At 56.0% G+C, this 9,643-nt stretch overlaps 1 protein-coding gene across 2 annotated transcripts; it reads right to left on the minus strand.

Annotated features, from left to right (window-relative positions):
* Window positions 1-308: 308 nt before the first annotated feature.
* LOC112608301 (ficolin-2) lies at window positions 309-7,886 on the minus strand. 2 transcript variants are annotated; one of them, XM_025360116.1, is made up of 8 exons: window positions 7,779-7,886; window positions 6,106-6,219; window positions 5,369-5,422; window positions 3,939-3,971; window positions 3,345-3,472; window positions 2,809-2,938; window positions 2,157-2,291; window positions 309-1,557 (listed from the first exon to the last, which is right to left on the minus strand). In XM_025360116.1, the coding sequence occupies exons 1-8, from the start codon at window positions 7,876-7,878 to the stop codon at window positions 1,310-1,312; spliced, it is 942 nt and encodes a 313-aa protein (XP_025215901.1). In that variant the 5' UTR covers window positions 7,879-7,886; the 3' UTR covers window positions 309-1,309. The 2 variants fall into 2 exon arrangements, with proteins under 2 accessions (XP_025215901.1, XP_025215902.1); XM_025360117.1 differs by lacking the exon at window positions 6,106-6,219 and having other exon boundaries at window positions 1,206-1,557; window positions 7,779-7,882.
* Window positions 7,887-9,643: the final 1,757 nt, after the last annotated feature.

Consider the following 9,643-nt stretch of genomic DNA (forward strand, 5'->3'; position numbering starts at 1 on the left):
GCTCATCCCAGGCCTTGAACCCAGAGTGAGGAGGGAAGGTGGGGATGGCTCACGGAGGGTGAGGCCAGAGCTGCATCCTGATCTTCATGGTGCATACCCTCCAGGAACTCAGAGGAAATGGTGCACATCCCCCCAGAAGTCCCAGACACTCAGCCCTCCCCATGACTTGCGTGGGGCTTAGATCAACTAAGACCCAGGAGGGACCCTTGTAGGGGAAGGAGGGCGCCCACATTAAAAACCTCAGGGAGGGATCATGGCCTCCTTGGACGCGTCTGGATCCTCTCTGAGTAGAGGGTATAGGACAAGGGCAGGGCTGTTATGAGAGGGATCAGGGACCCAAACAGCCGGACAAGGGTCAGCACTGGCCGATGGCGGGATGTGGAGCCTCCAAAAGCCTCATCGGGCTGAGCTGGCCGGGGACTGGGGACAGGGGATGGGTCCTCAGGAAGACCAGGAGGTGGCGAGAGGAGAAGGCCAGGTGCCGTCCTCAGCAGACACAAGCTGCTGCGCTAATACACTTTGCTGTCTTGCAGGCGGCTTGCCCGAGAGAAGCGGGTGGAAGGGCCCTTGGCTTTCTGATTCTAACTGCACTGGGCTCAGCTGCAGGGCAGCTTTGGGCTGGACACTCATGGCCAAAAGGAGGATTCTTCGCCTCTCAGGAGTGCTCGGGTCCCTCGCACCTGCCTTATGTAACCGCTCTCTCCGTTTTGATGAGGGAGTCACAGGCACACAGCCACTCCTGCTTTGGCTTGTGAGGAAGTAGCGAGCAGGTCCCACGAATACGCAACAGAGCGGGCAACAGGAAGCCTGGGTGACGGGGAGTGAGTGGGCAGAGCTGCGGCTGGGAGGCTGGGGGCCTTGGACAGGCAACAGCATCTCTGAGTGCAGGAGAAACCTCCTCTCCAATGCGCCTTCTCACTTCCCCACCATCCAGCTCACAGAGAAGCCCAGGTGGTCGAGCCCCAGGAAGGCATTTAGCCTGCCCAGGGACCGGAGCAGGGCTGCACTCTGAGCTCATCACAGCGTCAAAGTCTTGTATTTGTTCTTAAGGAAGGTTCCTGCTGGCATGGTCAGAAACACATTCTTACTCCTTGCCAAGGAAAGACAGAGGTTTGAGGTGAGTTAATGTCACAAATCTGGAAGGGCTGATTGTGGAAACAGAGCAGGATTTGAACCTCTTACGCACAGCAAGACAAACGCAATTTAGAATCACGACATGTGTTTCTTTTACAAACCCTAGGGCCAAGCTCCCAACCCTACCCCCCACCAACTATGTGTGGAGGTGTCCTGACCCTGAGGCCGGCCTGGGCTAGGCAGGTCGCACCTTCATCTCTGACACCTTGTAGCTGTAATTGTATCCTTTCCCTGACTTCCAGTTGATGCCATTTGCAAAGCTGTCATGAGCCCCCCTGAGGTAGCGACCATTCAGGTTTGATACATGGCAGGTTCTGTACCACCAAGCTCCCTGATATATCACAGCACAATTTCCGGTGTTAAGGTCGTTGTCCTGGTCTTTGGTGGAGAAGGAGTGGTTGTTGTGGGATGTCAGGGAATCACCTGTGCAGGAGGAAATGTGAGCATCATTACAGGCAGTAACATCGTTATAGGCAGTATAAGTCTTTATACCTGAAGCCTGGCCTGGTGTGTCCTCCATGTATGGTTAACCAGGTTGTGCACTGCACAATCCAAGAAGTGCAATCCGTGACTCCAGTGAATACTACCCTGCTGTTGGCAGTGGTCTTGGCAATTTGTCTTTAGGTCTAGCCCTGCCACCGAATGTGCACTATTTTATTTCACAGAAGAACAGGAGGCAGGGGTCAGGATCATCATTCTCTACTCCAGATTCCACCATGGCAGACCCCTTCCAGCCACGCCCCACAGAGATATCAGTTGCTGTCGTGTGCATAGGTCCCTGCTCTGCAGACTTCCTTCCTACCGGATGTCCTTGCTGGGATTTCTGCAGTCATGCGCTGATGTGTCCCGTGACCCCCCACGCTACACAGAGCGCAGACATTAGTGTCTGCACGTAGAGACGGACAAACCGGCTCAGAGGTGAGGCCTCTTCCGCAAGGCCGCCAGGACACTGAGCACGCTCTCTCCACTTCCCAAACCCCCCTCAGAAGCCCAGGCCGCACAACCCCCAAGCAGACACTCACCCGCACTGCCCTCCACAAAGGCCCCCAGGACCAGATTGTACTTCTCCTTCTCGTCGGCCACCTTGAATGATCTGTACTTAGCAAACTGGTGGTTGTCCTCAAAGTCCACCAGGTCTACACGGAGCTCGCTGGTTCCTGTTACAGGAAGGTTTCAGGGTCCCAGCAGAAGGACCCTCTACCTTTAGACATGGGAGCTGGGGATCTGGGGCAGAGCCTGGAAGGAGCTCTGGACTCCATGGAGGCAGAGGGCGGAGAGCACCGCAGCTTCCCCGGGGCCTGTGTAGCTCTGACCCGGCAGGGTGAGCTGAGCAACAGGGCGAGAGTCTTGACTCCCAAATCCTAGCGGATTAGAGGCAGAGCTGGGGTTGGGCCCAGACTCCTCTATGGGGCCGCTGTGTCCTTCCTTCCCACTCTCAGGGTCTGAGACCAGAAGAGGCCTTCAGCCCAGAGCTCTACCCTCTCCTGTCCTGATGCCACCAGAGCATGCGGCAGGGGACGCAGCCCTCGGAGGTCCCAGTGCCACCCTGAGTGTGCTCAGGGCCCGATCCCCTGTGGGCTAAGAGGCGCTTATGTTCCAGGCAGCCCAGGCTTAAGGGGTAGGGGGACCCCCATTCAGGGCCCCCTGACCCCCAAGCCCCAGCAGCGGCCCTACCCTGGGCGGTCAGGGCGTGGATGTTGTCGTTCCCCAGCCAGAACTCCCCCAGACGACTGCCGAAGCCCCGCTTGTACGCGGCCCAGTCCCGGTAGAAGTCCACGGAGCCGTCCACCCTCCGCTGGAAAACCTGTGGAGGAGCCAGGGGACGGGAGCCAGGGGGACAGACCGATGTCCCACAGCACGGGGGACCCGCCCTCCAGAGGAGCAGCATTTGTAGTTGGCAGAGCATCGCAGGCTGGGGTCCCTAGCACGCCCACCTGGTCTCCTCACAGACCCCACGGGATGAAGGAGGAAATGGAGGCTCAGAGAGGGGAGGCAACAAGCCCCAAGCCACACAGCAGGAGAGCACCAGGCCCCTCCCAGCCTCCCCCACGGCCTGGACTTTTACCCACGGGTCACCTCCCCCATCATCTCTGTCCCCGACCAGGGCAATAGAAAATTCCAGAGTGTGTTCTCCGGCCAGGTGTGCAGCCTGGACTCCGGGTCTCCCAGGCTGACCGCCTCTGCCCAGGGCCCCTCAGCCCCACACTCACGGTCCAGCCCCCTCCGTCCGTGTCCATGTCACAGAGCACAGTCAGGGGCCGGCAGTCAGGCAGGTAGATGGTGTGCCAGCCGCTCAGGAAGTGCCCTCGGTCTAGCAAGTCCTTGCAGGTGCGTGGGCCTGAGAAGAGAACCCAGGCAGTGGCTGCAGGACAGGGGCCTTGGGCAGGGCAGGGGCAGTGGGAGGGAAGCCCGGGAGGGAGGAGCAGGGCCATAGGCATCTGTATGAACAGAGCAGAACTCTGAGGCCTAGACAGAGACACGGCCCCCAGGGCCACACAGCTGTGATGGCCACACCCAGTCGGCCTGACCCTCCCACCTCCCAGTGTCACCCCCACCTTTGGTTCCTGGGCACCCGGCCTTCTGGGGTAGATTAGAAGATAGGAGAAAATTGCCATGGAATGTATGTAAGTTGTCTGGACAATATTTGTCACTTCCTTGAATAATTAGAGGACAAGGAAACAGGCAAGCAACCATTTTCTTTTGTTCCTATTTGTCACTTCATTCCGGCAGTGGCGTCTTATGACCCTGAACTTCCAGACAAGAACAGCCACAAGCTGTGGGGGAAAGTGGGGATGGCCAGTCACCTGTCAGGCACGGCTGGGGCTCCCCAGGTGCTCCTGTTCGTGGATGAGAGAGGACACACGTGTCACAGTTTGGAAATCAGAGCCCTTCACCCCCCACTGGTCCACGGACACTGCATGGAAAGTGGAGACCATTTTCTGGGCCTCCCCAGGAGGAGATGGTATGGGTCCAGTCAAGGAGTCCCTGACCCTGCTTCTGTTGACCAAATTTTTCTTTCCCTCGAGGGCTGCCTACACTGGCCCCTCCACCACATACACCCCTTTCGGAGGTCCCTGGGGAAGGAGACGCCACCATTCCAGAGACTGCTGAGGTCTCCACATGCCAAATAGAGAGAGCCTGGATCTTCACAGTTCTCCTGAGGTCCCAAGGCCTGCAAACAGCCCATCTTGGTGGACACGGTAATATGATGGGGGTAGGGTTGTTTGGGGTCTGGGCACCAACCCTGCATATTTTACATTTAGACAGAACCCATGACTGAGCCTGGGGTTTGGTGAGTGTAGGGTGGTCTTATCCTGAGTAGGTCTGTGGGTAAAGGTGAGTGAGTAAAGGGAACTTCAATTTCCGACTGCATATTTCCCTGATTCTTCAAAATATTCCTCAAGAAAATATATCAGGAAATTCTTTGTTTTAAAGCAGGGAATTACTAGTAATTCTGTGTTTGGAGCTTGTTGGCATGGTTCTCCAAGCCATCTGGGGTTGATCCTGGTTTTCGAGCAGAGTCAGGAGGAGGGGACAAGACAGGGGCCTCGCGCTCCGGGGACAGAGGCCAGGACTGAGTGGGGCTTAGAGGAGTGAGCAGACACTCCCATCCCAAGACCATTTCCACTTTAGAGGAACAGGATTTGGCCTCAGACCCACCCTCAGGGCAGATGCTCCTGCACTGAAAACCTTCCCCTACCTGAGAACCTCTTCCCCCATACAGACAGCCCCCCACTAAGAACCCCTCCCCACACTGCAAGTCCCTCCCCCAATAATCAGAACCTCTGCCCCATCCCAGAATCTGTCCCCCATACTGACAGCTCCTCCCTCCATGCTGATAACACCTCCCCACAACCTGCCCACCGGGAACCCCTCCCCCAACACACACCCCAAGAACCTCTCCCTACACCCCCAAGAATCCCTCTTCCCACACTGAGAACCCAGCTCCCACACTGAGGACCCCACTCCCCCAAACTGAGACCCCCCACATACATGGAGAACCAGCTCCCACACTGAGGACCCCACTCCCGCAAACTGAGACCCCCCACATACATTGAGAACCAGCTCCCACACTGAGACCCCTGCCCTGGACTGAGCCCCAGGAGCCCTGCCTGGGCAGGCGTTGGCTCCCGCCGGAGGACAGTGTGGCAGCCCCAGAAGACCCGCCCACATTCCTCTGCAGTTGGGTCTGGAAGGGCCTCAAAGCCCCTCCTCACTCTTGTCCCCTCCTTACCCTTGGACCCAGGTGGTCCTGCCTTCCCAGGAGGTCCAGGGGGGCCGCGTTCTCCTGCAATTTCCAAAGACACTGCCTTGAGCAAAACTCCCCAGCCCAGGATCAGAGGGCCCACCCTGGAGCTGGCGGCTGTCATTTCCAATCATGACCATGACCCTGCTCGTGCTACGATGTGACTGTGGCCCCGCCCGGGCTTGCCCATCCTGCACCAGAAGGTTCTAGACCCAGGACCCAGGCCTCACAGGGCTCTCCTGTTCACTCAGGGGCCAGGAGCTGGAAATCCAGAAACCATGGGTGGAATCCTGGCTCTTTTCTTTCCAAGTGTGAGAACAGAGGGAAATCCCTGGACTCTTTGAGCCCCAGTTTCCTCATCTGAGACAGGCGGAGAAGAGCGTCGTGGCCTCCGGGTTGAGGTGGGAAGGCGGAGGGACATAGAACTTAGAAGTCGTGCCGGTGGCCGAGCAAAGCTGGAATTGGATCAAGGACTAGGATACAGAGCTACAAAAGCGTGTCCAAATGTGAGCTCATGAAATAGTTAAGAAAGATGCTCCCTCCATTTCAGAACCTTGTTGGGCCCTAGAAGTCAGCTCTGCTCCTGGCTGTAGTAGGGACCGGACCCAGGCTCTCGATCCAGGAACCACGGGGGAGGGTGTTGCCCAATTCAGCATCTAATTTCAAAAAGAGCGAGAGCCAGTGCCCCCCGCCATGCCTGGCCTCCTGATCCGGCCCGCACCTACCTCTCTTTCCATTGGTGCCTGCCTCTCCCTTGGGCCCAGGGGCCCCGGGCAGCCCCGGGCAGCCTCGGAGAATGGTGAGCTTGTCAGAGCCCTCCAGGCCCACCACCTTCACCTCTGCAAAAAACACAGGCGGCCACTTAGTGTCACCTGGGCCTGAAGACTCCACTGAGCCACAGACACACCACTCAACTGAAAGGCACCTGGCACCTTGGTGACATCAGGACTGGGCAGATGGCTATAGCCACAGCCACCTCCCTCAGCTGGAGGGTCACCTGGAAGGGAGGTTTTCCTGCCCTGGTGGCCACTTGGTCTGTCCTCACCTCTTGGGCACTGGTCAGGCAGGAAGGTGATTTGGGGCAGAACCCTGGCCTTGGAGGCTACCCTGCCTGAAGGCAAACCTTACTTCCTCAGTACTGTGTGTCCTGAAACAAGTCCCTTAACCCCTCTGAGCCTCTGTTTCCTTACGTACCTAGGGGTGCAGGTTCATTTCAGCTCCTACCATTTAGGATAGCATCCTAATCTCGTCTGTTCTGTGATCAATATCGGGTAAGAAGGACAGGGAGCGAGGGCTACCATCGAGACTCCCACACCTGATTTTGGAACAGATCTGAGAACGGATGGGCTCCTGTGGGTCCACCTCGTTCCTCCACAGAGGGAGGCGTCCTTCAAGGACACAGAACAAGTTGGTGCAAAACTAGAACTGGAATGCAGCTTTGTTGTTTTTAATTAGATAACTCAAATTCAAGTTAGTGTGTTACGAAAATAACACGGACTATTATTTGATCGTTTAGAAACTCTAGAAGTGTTTAAGGAAGAAAATAAGGCCACCCTAACCCCACCACTCCACAACGAGCCACGAGGAGTTTCCAAGCGAATCTCTGCTGTTGCTGGCCTGTGTCGCACTTCACTCCACCGATGGCTTCTTGAATGCAATGCCAGCCACAGCACACCCCAGATCTCTGTGTCTCACATGCGTTCCAGAAATCCCGACACGGATCTCTGCAAGCATCGGGAGCGCCACAATTCCTGACCCTGCATCCCAGCCTCAGGTGGATGAAGTCAGGACCTGACTCCAGGACCTGCATTTTCAACCTGCCCTCCCATGCATTGAAGCCCATGGTTTGGCTTCGGAGTGTCCTCTTGGGAGCCCCGAAGGAGGTCCAGAACTCGTGGGGACAATGCCACCTTTATTGTGCCACATCAGGGACACCATGGGAAATGTCATCTCCAGAGCCCAGCAGGTGCTGGACGGAAAGGTCCCACAGTGCTGGTTGCTCATCCCCGCCTGACACCCTGTCTCTCCGTGATGGTGATCATGGCAGAATATCTGACTGGTGTCTGCCCAGCTGGCGCCACAAGCCCCACCTCCCCACACAACACCGTGACTGCGCTTTTTACGCTTAGAGGGGGGCATGTGGCCCAGGGAGGGTGGAAACCTGCCTCGGTTTCCATTATGGGAGGGCAAGCAGAGGAAGCCCCATTTCTGAGATGCCACATCCATTCAGGGCCTCTGCATTTGTTCCCATAAGATGAGGTGTGCAGAGCTGCTGTTTTGCTGGACGATGCACCACATGGCCTGGTGCAAGGCCTGGAAGCCAGGAAGCCACCAGTCACGAAGCTACCAGCTTTCAGGGACGAGAAGTTTCCAACAAGAGGCCCTGGAGTGCCCTTACCTGGACAGGTGTCTGCCGCCTGGACAGCCCAGGCCAAGCCCAGGAAAGTGAGCAGCAGGGTGGCAGGGCCCAGGACCCTCACAGCTCTGTCCAGCTCCATCTCTTCTGGTCTTTGCTTCAAGAGGTCCCTGAGCTCTTATAGAGCTGGAGGAGCCGGCCTCCCTCAGGCTCCAATTTCTCATCTTCCGAGTGACAGCCGCTTCCTCTCCGTGGGCTTGGTGACGCCAGCAGGAGGTGCGAGATCATCTCCAGGGCTGCTCCCTTCCCCCCTGCTCCTTGGGGATACCATGGGGACTCTCATCCCTGCAGGGGGACGGTCTCTTTCCAGGGAACAGGCTGACTTGCTTGTGGCCTTGCACAAAGCCCAGGCCCATCCTCCCACCTTTGTTCGGCGGTGAGCAGATGACACCATGAGCTGAGAACGGGGAACAAGGAAGGTTTGCTAAAGATGTTCTGCTTCAAAGAGGTCTCTCTCCCTTATCCAAATACCTAGAGTCCTCGTGGCCAGAGCTGGTCATGGGCCACTGGTGTGGGCCTTACATAGTAACCCTCACCACGCCATGAGCAGACTTGGGACGTTCCTCAGGAGGCTTGGAAACTGCCACTGTGAGGTCCAGGCAGGCTGCCAGGGTGAAAAGGAGAAGAAAATGCCTGTGTGTGTTCACCGTTTCCTGGGGCAGTATGTAGCGCACAGTGGCACACACACAGGAGGGAAAGGACAGAAGGGTGGGGAGCCTGGGGGACTATGACCCAGGTGCACGTCTGAGGGCGAGACCTTGAGGGTGAATGCAGGGGCTTAGCCTGTAGGGAGGATGAGAGGAGGCGAATTTCACTCCTAGGGCCCAGGGAACGGCCTGAGCTCTGAGGCCAGGCATCCCACCTGTAGGATGGCTGTGGACGTCAGTGGTTGTATTTGCCTTTTGGAGAAGAGCTGGCCTGAAGGTGCACTCTCGCCTGGGACTGAGCCAGGTTAGAGACAGTAGCAGGTGGGGCCCCAGAGGCCATATACTTAAAGTCCCCAGAGACAGAACCGGCACTGCACCTCCCACTACCACCACCGCACCCTGCTACCTGCCGCCATAGGGATGCCGGGGTGCCTCCTTCCTTAGCAAGATCAGTAGAAGCCCAGCAAAGTCATGCAAGAAACAAAATCCCATCGGATATTCCTTCAATGCCCATGGAGATGTGTGGTCCTGAGATTATGACTAGTTAAGAACCCCCCCTCGGGTTCCATGGTGTTTAGGGCAGACCTCTCAAGACTTAAGGCTATGCCAGATACAGACGAGGTCCAGGGATGAACCTGGGGAAGACACAGGCTCCATGGAGGTGCAGATATGGAACTTAGGAAGATGGTTTGGAAGCGTCTTCCTCAAAGTCCTGAAGTCACCTGCAGAGGAACCAGGTCCCCGGAGCTGCCCGGTGAAACCCCAGCAGCCAAAATTTCAGGTCCTTAGGCAAGTTCCTTTACTGGATGCTATTTGTCCTTCTTAATAGAAGCATCTTTCAAGCCTGGATGACTTATAATTAAGTCTAGAAGGCTTTAAAAGCTCAAAGACATTATATTAACATTTTAGCGTTCAGAAATCTAAAAAATATGCTGTTTAAAGTACTCGTAATAATCAAGAGAATTTGGCCTATTGGAGTGGGTACAGGGTAACTTCAACAGAAAATGGTCACTTGAGTAATTGAATTGGCAGAGTGCATTTATGCAGAAACCTTACTGAATTCATACAAACTATTGAATCAGTTTATTAGAACTCTGAGTTTATCACATGGTGAATTTAAACGATTACATTTCTAACAGTTCATATTCAGAAGGAGTTTTTAAAGTTAGACAAGGTACTAAAGGATGAATGTGGGTATAT

This window comes from Theropithecus gelada, chromosome 15 (assembly GCF_003255815.1).
Source record: "Theropithecus gelada isolate Dixy chromosome 15, Tgel_1.0, whole genome shotgun sequence".
NCBI classification, from domain to species: domain Eukaryota; kingdom Metazoa; phylum Chordata; class Mammalia; order Primates; family Cercopithecidae; genus Theropithecus; species Theropithecus gelada.